General features: G+C 39.5%; 2 protein-coding genes across 25 annotated transcripts in view; one reads left to right on the top strand and one right to left on the bottom strand.

The window, feature by feature from the left end:
* Window positions 1-5080, bottom strand: part of LOC122543348 (zinc finger CCCH domain-containing protein 10-like) — a 20295-nt gene extending 15215 nt beyond the window's left edge. For 2 of the 7 annotated variants that reach the window (XM_043681930.1, XM_043681931.1), the window contains exon 1: window positions 4805-4905. The gene's annotated coding sequence lies outside the window, so the exon portion shown is untranslated. Of the gene's footprint in view, window positions 1-4423; window positions 4773-4804; window positions 4906-4957; window positions 5042-5062 lie in introns of those variants that run through there. The other 5 variants (XM_043681933.1, XM_043681932.1, XM_043681929.1 and 2 more) reach the window with 5 other exon arrangements.
* A 26-nt stretch (window positions 5081-5106) lies between these two features.
* The window catches only part of LOC122543347 (zinc finger CCCH domain-containing protein 10-like), a 150430-nt gene continuing 135760 nt past the window's right edge, over window positions 5107-19776 (top strand). For 6 of the 18 annotated variants that reach the window (XM_043681926.1, XM_043681924.1, XM_043681922.1 and 3 more), the window contains exons 1-2: window positions 16827-17075; window positions 17693-17737. In XM_043681926.1, the coding sequence (XP_043537861.1) occupies window positions 16991-17075; window positions 17693-17737 (130 nt within the window). In that variant the 5' untranslated portion in view covers window positions 16827-16990. The other 12 variants (XM_043681920.1, XM_043681908.1, XM_043681907.1 and 9 more) reach the window with 12 other exon arrangements.

Raw genomic sequence — 19776 nt, 5'->3', positions numbered from 1 at the left:
CATTCCTGACGGCAGCCCCTACCCACACTGAAGCTATCCGTGCCTAATCCATTGGTAACCACAACTGCTTTGGGATCACTATACAATGTTGAGATCCATTTGGTAAACACCTGTCCAACGCCAAACCTCTCCAATGTGTAAAACAAATATGACCATTCGACCCTATCAAATGCCTTTTCTGCGTCTAATGAAACCACTACTCCTGGTATCTTTCCCTGATGACAAGCTTGAATCATATTCAGAGCCCTTCTAACATTATTGGATGATCTACGGCCCTTAATAAACCCCGTCTGATCCTCCTTTATAATATGTGGCAGTATCCTTTCTAATCTCAGTGCTAACGTTTTAGAGAGGATTTTAAAATCTACATTTAGCAAGGATATTGGTCTGTATGATGTACACCATGTAAGCTTAACACCAAGATATGATGCATCTAAACTAATGCATAACCTGATAAAATCATCACTTGCTATATATCACACAAACTCATCGAAGATGCAATGGTTGCCACATTTGGCCCTGAAAGGTGTCCAGCCTACCTCAGAGTACCTTGGAAATGGAAGGTGAATCAAACATTTGAACAACAGGTGAGGACTAGCAGTCTCACTCTGCTACTTCATAATTAAGTGGTATTCTTCATCAAGCCATAGAGATTTTTTAACTACCACACAAAGCTATAGGAGATTCAGTACTGGTGTGATGCCAGATATGTAAGGCTGTACATTCAATCCAACGACTGGCAGACAGTTATTAAAACAACATGGAAAAAGACAGAAAGTGAAAAAAACAAATTTGTACTGATGTTTGATGCTTTCTGCTCAATCTATAGTTAAACAGCAAGCTGCGAGATTTGTAATCAATGAAAGCGTAGAAAGTAACTTTTTAAAATAAAACTGCATCATAAGCAAGGGATATTAATATATATATAACCACCCTGCAATTTGCATAACCTAACTAAATTTAGGACAGATGTACTTTACTATAAAAAGAGACAAAAATCCTAGAAGCAAATGTACCTTACAATACCGTAATTTTAAAAAAAGTTAATCATATTCATTCAGATAGCTCCTACCCAGAATACCATGAACAGCAGACCAGCCACACATTCAAAAGGTGGTAGGGTAACCAGTTTGCAGCCTTTGCCTAGCTGCTCATCTTCCACATTGCCACCAATAAAATATCATAAATTGGCAGTAACACTATGCTGAACAACTAAGTACCAAGAGGTTTCTTTTTTTTAAAATCAAGGATACAGCACCTTTAACTTTTATTTTGTATTTTATGCATCTGCTAAGTAATCTGATAGTTAATTACTGTAGGGAGGCATAATTGTAAGATGCCATATAAAGCAAATACATATCACACCAGAATAAACTGATGTGGAATTTGAGAAAAAGCAGAATTATTGGAAAGACTTAGGGCTTGTCCAATGTTCAAGAATTTTAAACCAACGTCATACAGATCAGCAAAAATTTGAATGTGGTCCTTGGTCTGTGCTGAGCTAGCTGTATCCTAATTACAGTAGTAAGGATAGTACTCAATGACCTCAGAAAGTGAATGCAATGAACTACAAATTGGTTCACGAACCATGTATGGTAATGTATTGTGCTATGGAGTAGTAGAATGCAGGCTCACTCCCGTAACTGATCAAAATGTTCAGTTTTCTGAACTCAGTCACATCATCAAACAAAAAGTCAGAATATTCCTCAGAGTGGGACGGAGCATAAAAAGTGGAAAGCAAACCACTGTCACATACCGCTTAGCAAACAGTTACATCAGAGCATCAGCGGAGACCCAGATGCTTAAATTTATTGCTAAAGTGCTTAAATTCAGAAATATTTGGATTGCGGACATCCAAGCAAACATTAATCCACTAGTTTAGGAGCAAGGAGCGGAAGACAGTGAAAAAAATATAAAACATTTCCATCCTCAGCAGTCATGGCAAAGTGATTCCTGCTATCAGGTACACAAGCTACCCAGAATATCATGAATAACAGACCAGCCACACATGATCCAGGTTTGCAAAAAGGCTGATATTATCACAGGCACCAGAGTGATGACAATGTGTAGCTGATTCAATTAATAGATTGAAATATACCTATATGGACACTAGATACAAAGAGGATCAGGTAGGCTGCAATGATCCTCATGATTAAATAACCTTCTGGAACTCACTGGTCAGGCTCACAAATGTGGACTATCTACTTGGGTGAGACACTGGCGATTTCGTGGCAGCTGAGGAGGTGCATCCAGGTGAACCACTATTTTCAGGAAAGAATTAGTATAAGACTGGGAAAGAAAATATAGTTTGCAAAAAACTTGTTACACTATTGTTATGAATTTTTCATTTATCAATTTCAGGATGTTAATTGGGGACTGAGCTTGCCTTTTAACTCTAATTCGTACTGGGGCAATTCCACTAGTGACATCAATTAGTACATGTCAGATAGCTCAGCTATACAAAAGGATTTGTAACCTCTATGCTTAAGCACATTTTCAAAATTGTATAATAGCATCTCAGAAACCAATATTCAGGATCAGTTTCCTTCTCACTACTTTTCTTGCTTTTCCAGGTCACCATCAAATTCTGGAAAGCTGATTTGCTTCATTTAACATTGTTGAAGTAACATCAGGGTCTTCCATCAAGACAATTTTCAGAGTTATACAGTATTTTGAGTACTATACTCTAAAATATAATACTTTAAAAATAACAAATTCATGAAGCACGGGGTCAACTTTTCTAGAATGATGATAGGGAACTTTATACTTTCAACTCTGCTTTATGAAACAGCTTGCTGGATATTAAATTGTGGATAAACCAAACACTATCAAGACTAATGGCACTCTGTTCAATTTCCATCTGAAATTCCACACCCTAAACTGCATTTTACTACACAGACTGAAGCCAACGCTGTAATCTAACTACCCTATTGAACTATAAAGAGTTACAAACTCCTTAGGGTGGCTCAGTGGTTAGCACTGCAGCCTCACAGCAACAGGGACCTAGGTTCAATTCTCGCCTCAGGCGACTGTCCTTGTGGAGTTTGCACATCCTCCCCATGTTTGTGTGGGTTTTCTCCCACAATCCAAACATGTGCAGGTCAGGCGAATTGGCCATGCTAAATTGCCCATTGTGTTAGGTGCATTAGTCAGAGGGAGATGGGTCTGGGTGGGTTGCTGTTTGAAGGGTTGGTGTGGACTTGTTGGGCCGAATGGCCAGTTTCCACATTGTATAGAATCTAATCAAACTTCATATTGCTTTCGCTGCAAAAAGCTGAACTCCCCTCGTGTTTATCACTTCCAGGCTTGACTTCAATACAATCTGCACATGCCTCACAATTCCATCGCATTCAAACCAGCATGAAACTCTAACTTGCCCCATTCACCTCAGGCTTCATATATTTCTGTTGGCTAATCATGGTACGTCAATTTCAAAAATTCTCATCTACAAATCTCTCCATAGCCTAACTGCCAGCTTAATTCTAAAATTTTCTCTATTTCTAGGTTTCCAATTTTACTTTACAATTCACTTTACAATTTTTAAACCTGAACTACATGTACATCACATCCGCTGCAACCTTTGCAATGGGTCTTCAGCTGACAAGTATTCTTGAATTCCTAAAGTGCCTCCACCTTGCTACATCGTTCTCTGCCCTCAAAATATTCTTCAAGTAGCCTTAACTCCGCTGAGGGCTCCATCTCCTCCCCATGAAATCCCTTGGGCCATTTTGGGCCTTCCTGAAGAAGGGCCTGTGCCCGAAACGTCGAATCTCCTGTTCCCTGGATGCTGCCTGACCTGCTGTGCTGTTCCAGCAATAAAGTTTCAACTTTGATCTCCAGCATCTGCAGACCTCACTTTCTCCCATTTTGTTATGCTCAAGGCAATTTAGAAGTATAAGCTTTTGTACTCAAAAAACGACAAAAAAAAACTGCAAACGCTGGAATCCAAAGTAGACAAGCAGGAGATGGAAGAACACAGCAAGCCAGACAGCATCAGGAGGTGGAGTACATACTACCTGGCTTGCTGTGTTCTTTCAACCTCTTACTTGTCCACTTTGTACGCGAAAGAAGCATTTCGGCAGAAAACAAGAGTCTATTCAAGTTTCATCAGAAGTAAATATTGATTCCTTAGTGCTGCAAATGGATGAATGATCTATGAAATTTCAAAAACAATGCTCGTAAAATTCTGATTTAACGATCATTTTACTGTACATTACACCGTATATCAGTCACAAGCTAGTCGAGAGATTCGAAGGCTGTTACGGGATTTCTAGGCCTTAACTTTGTGCTACATGAAACAACGGCGTACACACGAAAACTAAATTAAACCTTCATTCTGAATATTTAAATTGTCGGAATAATCAAGAGTAAAAATCAAAACGGATACAAAACAGACAAAAAAAAAAGGAATGTATTTACATACACGGTTCAGCTCTTTCACTCCTTCACTCCTCCAAACACAACGAGTATCAAAAAAAAGCTCCTCCCAGACAAGAGCGGCTTAACGCCAATGAGTTGCGATTCGTAACCTGAATTCCTTTCAGTCAGCTCGGTTACTATTTTACATTCAAAATTTAACCTGAATTCCCTCGCCCATAAATTTTCTAATATCTATAACATTGAACAGTCCCCAACAGCATAGATGTTAATAATTTGAAAACCTGAAACAATACAAGGAAATACTCAGCAAGTCTTGCACCATCTTTTGAGAAACGAAAAAAAATCAGAGAGAAGCGTTTCAGGTTAGTGACCTTTAACTGGGGAAGAATTCAGAAGTAACAGGTTTTAAGCAAATAACAAGTACCTGTACAGAGACAAGAAAAGTGGGAGGGGGCTTACACAAAAGGAAAAGCCTGTGAAAGGTGGAAGGCGGGAGTAAACGACAAAAAAACGACAAAAAAGGATGATGGTGCAAGTAAAAATGAAATGCGTGTAAGGAAACAAATGATGGACTTACAGTAGGTGTGAATAGGAAAGTCGAATAATCCCCAATTACATTGGAGAAAAATGAAAACAGTAGTTATGAGTTAAAATTTTTGAACACCGAAAGGCTGCAAAGTACCCAATCAAAAGATGCATGTTGTTCCTCGAGCTTACATTCACCTTCATTGGATCACTGTCGGAGGCTAAGGACAGAGTTCAAACTGGAAGAACAGTGGAGAATGAAAATTACAGGCAATCTGGAATCTGAGGTCATGCTTCTGGCCTGAATGGATATATTCCACAAAGCAGTCACCCAATCTAGGTTTGGTCTCCCCAGTAGAGAGTAAGAAAGGAAAATACAGAGTACTAAACAGAAAAAAAACATATACAGTGCGTAAATTGGTATTTTGATGGATTGCAAGGAGGCTTGGACAATGAGAAGGGTAAGTTTTGTATCTCTTGCATTTGCACAAGATACTGTGTTGGAAGGAGAAGGGGTGTTGAGGGTGGTGATTGAAGCTGTTGTATTATTAATCTACAATGCAGATTAAGTCACATGGATTCCATTTACTTGAAAATCTCAATAAGACTACTGTAACTGCAGTTGTAGATAATTGTATGGATTCTGATTCTAGTTTGCTTTTGGCTGGGCAACAGTTAATCATGTAATTTTATTCTAGTCCTTGGCACATGAGCACATCCAGCTCTTTAAAACAAATCAGGTCTTGAAGCAAAAATCACACATTACTTTTTAAACCCACCCCCCCCACCCAAGATAAAAATTACTCACAGAGTGAAAGTACATCTACATTAGGGTAGCCGCAAATGTATTAAAATAGAAACAGTAATTGAAAAAAGTTAAGAGTCTAAATGACATATTTGGTGGCTTGACAATCCTTCCAAATCTTATGATGGTATAACCTTCTGGAGATTTGGATTCGCACTTAGGTGTTCTTGACTTGTCGGTGTGTTCAAGTCACGTGTGTATTTAGTGCACTGTTTGTTGTCCTGATGACCATTCACACCTTCATTTCCAGGTTGATTTCTGCATGTATGTTTTGCACAATTGGTGTATTTTACAGTTCCCTGAGTTGGCTTTTGTTTCCCCTCAATGTTGCTTTATTTGGTGTAGTGACTTTGTAGCATTTAGGCTCACTGCATATTTTGGCTTTCTCTGTTCCTGTGTAGTATTTATGATTCTGACCTTCTATCCTATGTATAAATTCAACAGTACCACATCTGCATGTCAATCATGCACTATCTTCATTCTTCATAGATTCATCGAGATATTTAGGCCAGAAACCGGCCTTTCAGTCCAACTCGTTCATGCAACTAGATATCCTAAATTAATCTAGTCCCATTTGGCCCATATCCCTCAAAACCCTTCCTATTCGTATACCCATCCAGATGCCTTTGAAATGCTGTAATTATACCAGCCTCCATCACTTCCTCTGGCAGTTCATTCCATACACACACCACATGAAAATGTTGCTTCTAAGGTCCCTTTTAAATCTTTCCCCTCTCACCTTAACCCCATGACATCTAGTTTTAGAATCCCCTACCCTGGGGAAAAGACCTTGGCTACTCACCTGATTCATGCCTCTCAAGATTTTATAAACCTTGATAAGGTCACCCCTCAGCCACCAACAGACCAGGGAAAATAGCTCCAGCCTATTCACCCTCTCCCTATAGCTCAAACCCTCCAACCCTGGCAACATCCTTGTAAATCTTTTCTGAACCCTTTCAAGTTTCACAACATCCTTCCAACAGTAGGGAGACCAGAATTGAACGCAGTATTCCAAAAGTGGCCATACCAATGATTTATACAGCTGCAACATGACCTCCCAGCTCCCAAACTCAATGCACTGACCAATAAAGGCAAGCACACCAAACGCTTTCTTCACTACTCTGTCTACCACTTTCGAGAAACTATGATCCTGCACTCCAAGGTCTTTTCGTTTGGCAAAACTCCCAAGGACCTTACCATTAAGTGTATAAGTCCTGCCCTGATTTGCCCTACCAAAATGTAACACCTCACATTTACCTAGATTAAACTCTACCTGCCACTCCTCGGCCCATGTGATCACGGTCCCGTTGTACTCTGAGGTAGCTTCTTCACTGTCCATTACACAGGTATTCCTGATGAAGGGCTTTTGCCCGATATATTGATTTTACTGCTCCTTGGATGCTGTCTGAACTGCTGTGCTTTTCCAGCACCACTCTCATACAGAATCTGATTTCTAGCATCTGCAGTCATTGTTTTTACCTGTCCATTCACCACCAATTCTGGTGTCATCTGCAAACTTACTAAACATATCTCTTGTATCTACATCCAAATCATTTATATAAATGACAAAAGCCGTGGACCCAGCACTGGTCCTTGTGGCAAACTACTGGTCACAGGCCTCCGGTCCGAAAAACAACCCTCTACCAAAACCCTCTGTCTCCTACCTTTGAGCCAATTTTGTATCCAAATGGCTCGTTATCCCTGTATTTGACATGATCTAACCTGAAGGGCTTATGCCCGAAACGTCGATTCTCCTGTTCCTTGGATGCTGCCTGACCTGCTGCGCTTTTCCAGCAACACATTTTCAGCTCTTGTCAACCAATCTACCATGTGAACCTTGTCGAACGCCTTAATGAAGTCTGCATAGACAATGTTCACTGCTCTGCCTTCATTAATCCTCTTCACCATAGAGTCATAGTCTTAGAGATGTACAGCATGGAAACAGATCCTTCGGTCCAACCCGTCCATACCGATCAGATACCCCAACTCAATCTAGTCCCACCTGCCAGCACCCGGCCCATATCCCTCCAAACCCTTCCTATTCGTATACCCATCCAAATGTATTTTAAATGTTGCAATTGTACCAGCCTCCACCACTTCTTCTGGCAGCTCATTCCATACACATACCAATCACTTCTTTTAAAAATCCAATTAATTTAGTAAGACACAATTGCCCACGCACAAAGCCTTTCTTGATTTTCAAGGTGTTTGTCCTGTAACTGAGGTAGGATCAAGAAATACCCTAAAGCTTTCTATAGGTATATTAGGAATAAAAGAATGACTAGCGAAAGGGACAATCAAGGATAGTAGTGGGAAGTTGTGCATGGAGTCTGATGAGATGAGGAAGCGCTAAATGAATATTTTCTGTCAGTTTTCACATTGGAAAATGACAATGTTGTTGAGGAGAATACTGAGATACAGGTTACTAGACTAGACAGGATTGACATTCGCAAGGAGGAGGTGTTAACAATTATGGAAATTGTGAAAATAGATAAGTCCCCTGGGCCGGATGAGATTTATCCTAGGATTCCCTTGAAAGCTGGGGGTGGGGATTGCAAAGTCTTAGGCTTTGATCTTTATGTCATCATTGTCCACAGGAATAGTGTCAGAAGACTGGAGGATAGCAAATGTTGACCCCTTTTTCAAGAAGGGGAGTATGGACAATCCTGGTAATTATAGACCAGTGAGCCTTACTTCGGTTGTGGGTAAAGTGTTGGAAAAGGTTATAAGAGATAAGATTTGTAATCATCTAGATAGGAATAAGTTGATTAGGGATCGTCAACATGGTTTTGTGAAGGGTAGGATGTGCCTCACAAACCTTATTGAGTTCTTTGAGATGATGACCAAACAGTTGGATGAGGGTAACCGCATTATAGGAAGGATGTGGAAGCTTTGGAAAAGGTTCAGAGGAGAATTACTAGAGTATTGCCTGGTATGGAGGGAAGGTCTTGTGAGGAAAGGCTGAGGGACTTGAGGCTGTTTTCGTGAGAGAGAAGGAGGTTGAGAGATGACTTAATTGACAAAAATAAGATAACCAGAGGGTTAGATAGGGTGGATAGTGAGACCCATTTCCTCGGATGGTGTTGGCTGGCAGGAGGGGATATGGCTTTAAATTGAGGGGTGATAGATCTAGGATAGATATCAGAGCTAGTTTCTTTACTCAGAGAGTGGTAGGAGCTTGGAACGCACTGCCTGTAACAGTAGTAGACTCGCCAACTTTAAGGGCATTTAAATGCTCATTGGATAAACATATAGATGAAAATAGAATAGTGTAGGATAGATGGGCTTCAGATTGGTTCCAAAGATTGGTGCAACATCGAGGGCGGAAGGGTCTGTACTGCACTGTAATATTCTTTGTTCTATGAGAACTTAGACAGGTAAGGGCTTGGCAGAGTTATCCCAACTTGCCTTCAAAACATAATCTCTGTTGGTTACAGTAAGCCCATGTTCAGAGGAAGGGTCACCAGTCCAGAAACGTTAATTTTGATTTCTCTTCACAGATACTGCCAGATCTGCTGATCTTTTCCAGCAACTTCTGTTTTTGGCTCTAGGGGGCCTGTTGTACTCAGGTTAGGGCAGGGTTACTGTGCCCAGGTTAGGGACCAGGGGCAGAGCACCATTGATTTCTGTCACTACCTAACAGGAGTCGTTGTAATCCAGGTGGTGTACTTGAAGTGGTTTGCGCCAAATCAGTTTCAATAGTTTGAGATCAGTTTCCACAGTGATGTACCAAACAAGTTTCTCGCAAACAGATACCCATGCAATCTTGTGACACCAAATAATAGAACAAGCATTTTATACTCTATGTTGGAATTGTTGAATTGTACTTGTGATAGATCTTTGGATTAAAATATTTGGATGCATGCTCCTTCTGAAACACATTGGCTTCCAGGACTATCTTAATCCTTGCGTCATAACACTGTGGGATACAGGTTTCCACTGACAATGCCAGTTTTACAGTGATTCAAGCATGCATTGACATAGGACACAGAATTTATAAATAAAAGATCAAAGTGTCATACATATATGTTATACATATAGTATGTATTTCCTTAAGGGTTCTCTTAAAGACAATGCTTTATTGGAAAAGTATTATATGTTCTGAGCTAGGAACTTGTAAATATCTGAGAAATCCCTGTAGAGCATCTTTGAAATGTGTGTCCTATATCTTTGACTTTGCCTGGGTCAGGACAGATCCCATTACATAACTAGATAAAGGCAAAAAGTTTGATCTGACCTGCATTTACTTGACACCTTTTACTGTTGAAGACACATTCTTCACCACGATCTGCTGTCATTAATGAATGCAGATTTTGGCAATGTTTTTTTTTTGTTTGTACCATCACAACAGTATAAATTGGTAATACCTATACATCCAGGAATATTTTCTGCAATTCAATCCATACACTGCTAGAACTGATCTAGAATGACGGGCCAAAAGGTAGTCTCTGGAAGCAATGTCTTTCACGTGGTGTCTGAAAGTAGCGATTTTGAGATTTTTTGGCCAATTGAATAGTCAACATCCATGTTGGGTATCCAGACCAGAGCAGAATTTAGCTCCTGCGATTCAATTCATCTTGCATTGGAATTTTGTGCGTGCATTCCTTTTCGAAAGAGATTCAGATGTCTTGGGTCCAAACATGTCCTGAGTGTTCCATCTTTCTTAAGCACACACTGAATAGAACTGCACCAGTGTGATGTACAAGCCAAATAATGTCATTATGTCCCATAATGTCCAGCTCATGCTTGAGCTTTTCTTGTATGTGAATACTGCATTTTTGGTAGGGTTGATTGATGGAATTGTATCTTCTTAGAGGTGCAATACAGCATCATCTTTGAAGTTACCTTTGGCATAGAATCTGTCTGGGCACAATAGTTGAGAGTGTTGGATTGACTAAATGCAATTATTTTTGGTCTCGCTGTTGCAGTTAGTATCTTTACAGCCCAATTTTGAACCAACCCTGCCTCAACAGGCTCACATCCCCTGTAATGACTTTTACACCGGGACCCCAGAAAAAAAATGTGACTTTGGCACAGCTTCAAGTCTTGTCTAAGATTTCCTTCTGTGGTTTTCAAGCATGCATCACTGCTTTTGTTTCTTAAGAAAAATCAACATTGATCATGTCGTGTTTCTTGTATTATTGGTAAGTAACAGATAAAATCACATGGATTTAGATTAGATTACTTACAGTGTGGAAACAGGCCCTTCGACCCAACAAGTCCACACTGACCCGCCGAAACACAACCCACCCATACATTTACCCCTTCACCTAACACTACGGGCAATTTAGCATGGCCAATTCACCTGGCCTGTGGAAGGAAACCCACGCAGACACGGGGAGAATGTGCAAACTCCACACAGTCAGTCGCCTGAGGTGGGAATTGAACCCAAGTCTCTGGTGCTGTTAGGCAGCAGTGCTAACTACTGTGCCACCGTGCCGTTTACTTGAAAGTCTGTACAGGTTTATTTTACAGCTGGTACATCTCACTGGGGTAGCATGTCAGAAATCAAGCTTCACTAGTCCTGGCGTTGTCACTAGAATTAAAGATTTTAAGAAGTACGCAGAATTCCCCAATTTACCTGTCTTTTAGACAAAGGTTGACAGAAAGCAGGACCAGGTTTCCATACTTAAATAACTATTTATTTGTAATAAATAAATATTCTTCTAAGTACAGATAAGCAATAATGAACTGTCCAAATATAACTCTCATAGTTAAAACTGTAACCCCTTTAACATCCCTCCCCCACGCCCCCCACACACAAAAAACATAAATGTTATAGGCTGAGGCAAACAATCGGAAGACAGTTCAGTGATCCCTGTGCATAAGGCTTGTGGAGATGAATCTTGTGCTGATCAGAAGACTGCTTTTTCATCTTTTTTTCTCCAGATACTTTCACCTGTTTACAGGAGGCACAAGGTGACTGGTTCCCACCTATAAAGGTCTTTGACTTATCAATTAAAAGTCACAGCTGACAGAAACTGGAAATGGGAAATAAACTGGCTGTCTCACCTTCCAACTCCAACTTGATTTAGTCCCCTTTCCCTCTCCTTACCTCTCCCTCAATTCTGATGGTCTGCATTTCCCTTAATGTACAAGGTTTTGGAGTGCTGCTCCTTTGTCAGGTAGCTAGTGGAGCAGGTACATAGGACACAGAATTTATAAGTAAAAGATCAAAGTGTCATACAACTGATGCAATGTACTCGACAAACCTGGATGGCTGTTAAGTATTGAATCACTTAGAATGGGGATGCAGGTTTTTATTGATTAATATGTAAATCCTATCGCATTGCATCAGTCGTATGACACTTTGAGCTTTTATTAATAAATTCTGTGTCCTATGTACCTGCCCCACTAGCTGCCTGATGAAGGAGCAGCGCTCCAAATGCTTGTACTTTCAAATAAACCTGTTGGACTATAACCTGGTGACGTGTGAATTTTAACTTTGTCCAGCCAAGTCCAACACCGGCATCTCCACATCATGTTTCCCTTAATGGGCTTTGCATGTAACTTAATCATTAGGAGAACGCGGATGATTTACTGGTGGACATTAACAGGTGAAAAAATATCATGGGTAACTTGGTGATGGGAAAAAAAATTGTTATGTTTAAGAGCACTTCTGGATAAAAAAAAAGAAAATAAACTGGCTGCCTTCAGACCCAAGTGCTTTTTACTACAGAAGAAAAACAGCCTCTGTTCCTCCAGAGGCCCAGCGATTCTGCTAAAACATTCATCCCCACACACTGTTCAGAAATCTGGGAACCAATCAATGTAGATGTTGGCAGGCCTTTGTTATTGATAACGAGACACTAGCTCACAGATCAATCAACTACACTTGGCCAACCAAAGTTCCATGCACAAGACCATAAGGTGTATGAGCAGAAGGCCATTCAGCCCATCAAGTTTGCTCTGCCATGCAGTGAGATCTGATAATCCTCAAGTCCATTTTCCTACCAAATCCCCATAACCCTTGATTCCCTTACAGGTTAAAAGTCTGTTTATCTTAGCCTTGAAAATACTTAACAACTCAACCTCGACAGCCCTCTGTGATAAAAAATTCCAAAGATGCACTATCCTCTGAAAGAAGAAATTCCACCTCATCTGTCTTAAATCTGCAATCCCTTATTTTGACATTATGCCCACTGATCCTAGACTCTCCCACAAGGTAAATCTACCCTGCATCTACCCTGTCAGGTCTCCTAAGAATCTTGTATGTTTCAATAAGGTCAGCTTTCATTCTTCTACATTCCAATGAGTACAGGCCCAACCTCTGCAACCTCTCCTCAAGAATATCCTTCCACATCCAGGATCAATTTAGTGAACTTCCTCTGGACTGCCTCCAATGCCAGTGTATTTTTCTTCAGAGAAGGGTCCCAAAACTGTTCACAGTATTCCAGTTGTTGTCTGACTAGTGTCTTGCATAATTTTAGCAAAACCTCCCTACTTTTATACTTCATTCTACATTTCAAACACACCATTTAGCTCCAACTCATCTGCAAACCAAGCAGTTGAAGTACAAACAGTACTTCAATGAGTGTCAGGTTATTGGCTTTTAAAAAGTGCGGCAATCCTTCAACTATCTTTGGTTTTTAAAACAATTGTTTTCCCATTTCAGATCGCAATCGAAAATATAAATAAAATTTATTTTTATACAGCTCAGACTATAATTTGCAGTTACAGATAACTATGTTTGCATCCTGACTCTCGCTTACCACTGTTGATCCACACATAGCAGTTGGTTTCCAGTGACAGTAACCTCTAGTTTTAGCATGTCTCACAAGAGAAAACATTCTTTCTACATGCACCCTGTCAAGATATCTCAGGATCTTAAATGTTTCAATCAAATCATCTCTTACTTTCAAATGCCAGCAGGTAAAAGTCTAGCCTGTCCAACATCTCCTCAGAAGACAACATACCTATTCCAGTATTAGTCCAGTAAATGATCTCTGAACAATATCTAACAATTTACACCATTCCTTAAATAAAGCAACAAGACTTTACACAATATTTCAGATGTGTAGAAATGGAGGAGGAGTGGACCAGGATGTCCTGGAAGGATTGTTCCCTACAGAAGGCTGACAATGGAGATGATGAGAATATGTTTATGGTGGTGGCAAACTGTTGGAGTTGGTCGAATCATTATCTGTAACGATCTTTGGATATGGATGATGGTATGGTGGGGTGAGTGTCAAGGGAACTCTATTGCTGTTATGCAAGAGAAGAGAAGAACTAGATGCGAGGTGTTGGCTCTGCTTTCTCTCCATCTATGCTGCCAGACTTTGAGTTTTTCCAACAATTTCTGGTTTTGTTTCTGACTCATTCAATATTCTGAGAAAACTCTGTCATTTCAGTCCTTCTGGCCTCCTCATTGTAATTAGTGTTTGTTCAGTAATCACATTTCTTATTTCTCTAGCTTCTCTGTGGGTTTGCAAGCAAATTTTACTGCCTCTTTATTTAGAAACTTTACAGCCTTCTCAGTGGGATTTGATTTCCTAAAAGAAAGGTTTATTAGACAACCACTAGTATAGAGACCCCTTAGTCACTTCAAAGCCAGACTGTCTAAATTATTAGACAATATACCTCTGAATTCCTTGAAAGCTTTGCTTGGCTATTTTCTTTAAAATCATTTTTCGATAAACAGCAACGACTTACAGCACACATTAGGTTGTTACTCTCATTCCTGGATTTAATCTAAATAAAATGTCCAAATTGTTTCATATTTTCCAATTTTTCTACATAATCCTGAAATATAAATATGTCTTCCAACTGTAATAAAATTGTCAAAGATTTTTTATGGCATTGTAACTTTGAAGCAATTTTCTCAAACGAGACAAAAGACAATTCAATTCCTTCCTCAATGAATTTAGGCATAAGGTGAATATTCTTCTCAAATCAAAATGAGACTGTGATTTGTGATCGAGATGGAAGAACTATGGACCTTTAACAAAATGGTGACAGAGTCCTCAATCCAGAAATCCTGGCCTGATATCTGGCAACTACCATTTTCACTGAGCAGGAGCAGTGGAATTTTGCATGTCCATAGATTAAGAGACTGTTGCTTTTACTCAGAACTAATTTTCATTGAAAATGTTTTGTGTAACATGACTCATGAGATTTATGAATTTGAGGAATAGATACAAATTTACGAGAGTTCTTTGGAGAGCTGAGGTAACCTTTTGGAGAACTTTAAAAATGTTCACCAAGGGCCACCAAGCTTCAACAAGTTCAATTGCAAATGTGTGATACCAGTAGAATTGGATGAGGGGCCTGTGATTTTGCATGAAATTTTCTCCTAATGTCTAGGCACCAAGGTGGAAGGAAGGAGAATGTACCAGATAAGAAGAGTGCACATATGACAAAGGTACTGCAAATTATGGGAAATCATGGACTATATTGGGGTGGGAATTCTGGTCGGCATGGACAAGTTGGACCGAAGGGTCTGTTTCCGTGCTGTATATCTCTACGATTCTATGTGGTTTCACCAACGCCCTTGTAATTGAAGCATAATTGTCCTACTTTTGTATTCCATTCCCCTCGCAATAAACAGTCACATTCTATTAGCTTTCCTAGTTACTTAATGTATGTGCACATGAACCTCTTGCAACTCATGCACGAGGACACTCAGATCTGTCTACATCTCAGAGTTCTGCAATTTCTCACTGTTTAAACAACATGCTTAATTCTTCCAGCCAAAATGGACAATTTCATGTTTTTCTACATTAATATCCATTTGCCAGATCTATTCCCCCTCATTTAACCTCTCTATACCCCTTTGTCACTTCTTTATGTGCTCTTACTTTGCAACCTACCTTTGTCATTAGCAAATTTAGCAATCAAACCCTTATTTATATACATTGTAAAAGATTGAGGCCTCAACACTGATCCTTGTAACACACCATCCATTACGAGGTAAAAACAATGACTGCAGATGCTGGAACATCTTGCCAATCAGAAATTAACCATTTATGCCTACACTGTTTCCATTCAGTTAGCCAATTTTCAGTCAATGCCAATATTATTACCACCTACATCATGAGCTTGTATTTTCTACAATAATTGAGAAAGTGAGGACTGCAGATGCTGGAGATCAGAGCTGAAAAATGTGTTGCTGGAAAAATGCAGCAGGTCAGGCAGCATCCAAGGAACAGGAGAATCGACGTTTCGGGCATAAGCCCTTCTTCAGGGCTTATGCCCGAAACGTCAATTCTCCTGCTCCTTGGATGCTGCCTGACCTGCTCCGCTTTTCCAGCAACACATTTTTCAGCCCTTTTCTACAATAATGTTTTACATGGCCCTTTATTAAATGCCTTCTGGAAATCTGGAAGGAGGGATGGAGTCAAAGAAATGGAAAGAGATGAATCCAGAAGGGTGTCAGTATCCATCAGTTGTTAAAGCTTATGATACCCTCACACTTAAAAGGAAAAAAAGCCATTGTTGAAAAGTAAGAGGTGAAAGATGAAATGGAATTGTGATGCAGTACTACTGAACAGAAATGTCGAAAATATGTACGTGGCACTGAGTGTAAATCTGTAGGTGAGTTATGAGGATGGATTGGAAACGTTGGTACTGTTCCCCTTGCAGTTTAAAAATTATGACGGGGCGGAGACAGAGTGGATAGGGAGAAGCTGTTCCTGCTCATAGAGAAAAAGAACGATGGCATAGATTTAAAGTGATATGCAAATAAAGCAAGGGCGATGTGATTTTTTTGACACAGCGAGTTAGTTATGCTATGAAGTGCACTGCGTGGCAATGTGGTGGTGGCGGCAGGATGGGCCGAATGGCCTCCTTCAGCTTCATAGTGATTCTGAGAGTTCTGGCAGTGTCTGTAGATAGAGAATTCACGTTTCAGGTCAAAGACCTTTGTTCAGAACTGAAAAAAGTTAAATATCTTAAACGTTTTAAGGAAATATCGAAGTCGGGGAAGAAAGAACAAAAAGGAAAGTTTGTGATAAGATGGGAAACGTTTGCTGAGCGGTTACTGTTCATTAAACAATGGCTGTAGACTGGTTTCAATAGCGTCTTCAACGGGTGCTCTTGTCTCGGAGGACCCGAGTCCATATTCGTTGTGCTTGGAGGACTTAGAGGATAAAAAAAGGCTTACACCGTGTAGGTAAATGTGGCCCTGTTTCTTTCTATTTTTATATATCGGTCTTATTCCGGGATTGGTTGAGTGTAATTATTTATTTCTGTAGTTACTTTTTTTTTAAAAAAGTTCCCTACTTCTATTTATACGCCGACAGTTGCATCATTTTGAGTAAATCCGTTGAGGCCTAGAGTGTAATGAAGCCTCGTAGCAAGTTCGAGAACTTTCCGCCACCAGAGCTGTCAACAGTGCGATTTCGTGCGAGTTTCTGTCAGAATTCCGGTAGGCCTAAGAACGGATTTGTTCTTCGGAATGAAGGAATTCGTGTCCAGTAATATTATTATGTTATAACTGGCATGAAAGCAAGGAATTGATTGATTGAACACAAAACAATCTAAATGAAAATCTAAGGCAAGAGCATCTAAAGGATACCGAAAACACCGTTTTCAAGTATGGGACACAAAAGAATTTTGGTTCAAATTTATCGTTGAAATATTATTTGAAACCGCTTCATCCCGTTGGCTTCATGCAGAAACGATTTTTCTTGTGGGTAACATGACCTGTACAGTATTAAGACTGCTCAATTTCTGGCATTTTTTTCCAAGTGGCGAGAAATACACCAATCTTTGTTTTTAAATCTGAGTCTAGAATATCGACATGCTACCTAAGCTTCCCCCCCCCCCCCCCCTTTCGTTTTATACTTCATTGACATGGATTCTCCAATCCAGTTTGAATAAAATAATGATTGAAACTGAAACGTGCTTTATTGCCACACAGTTAGTACATTTGTCTACTAAACCATTGGAATCTTTTTAAAACAAAAACTCTAATTATGTGATTTTTGTTTTTAAAAATGACAATTACTGAAAATTATTTCCAAATATTATTATTCTTTGTAGATCGCTCTATGTTTTGCCATTCAAGAGCAAGAGCAGGAGAAAGCAGTAAGTTTTTTAGTTGATCAATCAAAGGTATGAGGGAGGGTAAATTTTTCATTTTTCTCCTTTGGATGTCAGATAACTTTACAACTCGTCCTATTTGTAGTTATTGTTGACTTGCACCCTATAGTGTGAAAATTCTTAGAGATGATTCTAAAAATCCTGTTTTTCCTTCTGTCGTGCCCAGTTATATCCCCTTGCACCTAAAGATAATGACTCATCCTGAGGTGGTATTGATAACTATTCAATGGTAGAAACACATTGCCAAGCTTAATCCTGTCTTTGCTGCATATTCATGTGTACACTTTTTTTAATAGTGGTCAGGTTAGAACTCTTGCTTTTAGTTTAATTTGAATTATCGAGGTATGTTTATTTTATTCCTCCACTGCTGCCCTGGTTGATTTTAAAAAGAATTAATGCAAATTGTGGATGAACCTGGGACTATATTATCCTGTCTGATTCCTCAGTACGACATCATAACTTCCATTTGTGTACTCAGTTGGTAGTGATGGGCAGAATGATTTGATTGTTATGCTGTTTGACTGGACTGAATCACTATGTTATATTTAAAGAAACAGTAATCCTGAGGACATAGATGGAGTACAAAATACTGTCCCATCTGTAGTTCTTGGGGGTGAAAACATAGTAAAGTTATGTCCTTCCTGTCTTTCATAATAACATTAAAATTCATTCAGATATCAAAAAAACTGGACCAGAAATTTTGGAGCTGAACTGAAAGATTGGAACTCCCAAAAGTGCAGCCTTTGTAACTTTGCCTGATGGCACTTGTCAACATTATCTTGGCAAATGTATTCAGTGCAGGAAGCCATGCTGTTCCTTTACTCAATACCTGTATTCATTATTTGGGACCTTTTTTCTTTCAAAAAAAAGTTTGATAAACTGATTTTGAAGCAATTTGACAGATAATTGAGGCGTTCTTGTATGAACTTTTGAGGCATTAAACCGATAAGTTATATATATATCTTTGCAACTAAATCAGTTTGTGTTTTAGATAATTGTCACTTTGTGCTATGGTAGCATAAATTAAAATAAAAGCTATTCACTACTTCCTATCTTCAATGACGTGCTGCTATCAGACCCATATTCTTGAATGCAAATAAAACGTGCAAATCAAGATCATTTTCTAACGTTAAGAACTTGGCCACTAAGTCTCCTTAAATGGGACACCACAGAAATTGGAAAAGCTGAGGTTAACCCGCATGTAATAATTGGATCAAAGAATGAAAGATAAAAAATTAATACTTTTGAATGGAATATTGCGTGCAATGCTGGTCTCCTTCCTACTGGAAGGATGTTGTGAAACTTGAAAGGGTTCAGAAAAAAGTTACAAGGATGTTGCCAGGGTTGGAGGATTTAACCTATAGGTTGAATAGGCTGGGGCTGTTTTCCCTGGAGGGTCGGAGGCTGAGGGGTGGCCTTATAGAGGTTTATAAAATCATTAGGGACATGGATGGTGTAAATAGACAAAGTCTTTTCCCTGGGGTTGGGGTGTCCAGAATTAGATGGCATAGATTTAGGGTGAGAGGGGAAAGATATAAAAGGGACCCAAGGGGCAACATTTTGAAGCAGATGGTGGTGCGTGTATGGAATGAGCTGCCAGAAGTGGTGGTGGCGGCTGGTACTATTGCAACATGTAAAAGGCATCTGGATGGGTATATGAATAGGAAGGGTTTAGAGGGATATGGGCTAAGTGCTGGCAAATGGGACTAGATTAATTTAGGATATCTAGTCGGCATGGACGAGTTGGACCAAAGGGTCTGTACTGTACATATCTATGGCTAAGTCCTTGGAAATAATTAATTAGAGCAAGGAGCTTCAAGTCATGAAAGATAGACAAGACAGAAAAAGGTCCTTTGGCCCATCAAGTGTATGCCAATCAAAAACAAACATCTAATTATTCAGGGTTATAAACTTTGCATTAATAATAATAAAGATGTAGGAAGACTGCATGTTTGGAGCTTTGGAAAAACAAAAGAAAATTCAGAGAAGGTCTATATTAATAAACATTAAGATTTGTGGTTGTT

This window comes from Chiloscyllium plagiosum, chromosome 43 (assembly GCF_004010195.1).
Source record: "Chiloscyllium plagiosum isolate BGI_BamShark_2017 chromosome 43, ASM401019v2, whole genome shotgun sequence".
Taxonomy (NCBI): Eukaryota; Metazoa; Chordata; class Chondrichthyes; order Orectolobiformes; family Hemiscylliidae; genus Chiloscyllium; species Chiloscyllium plagiosum.
The sequence above is the reverse complement of the archived record's forward strand: the minus strand, read 5'-3'. Positions and strand labels throughout refer to the sequence as shown.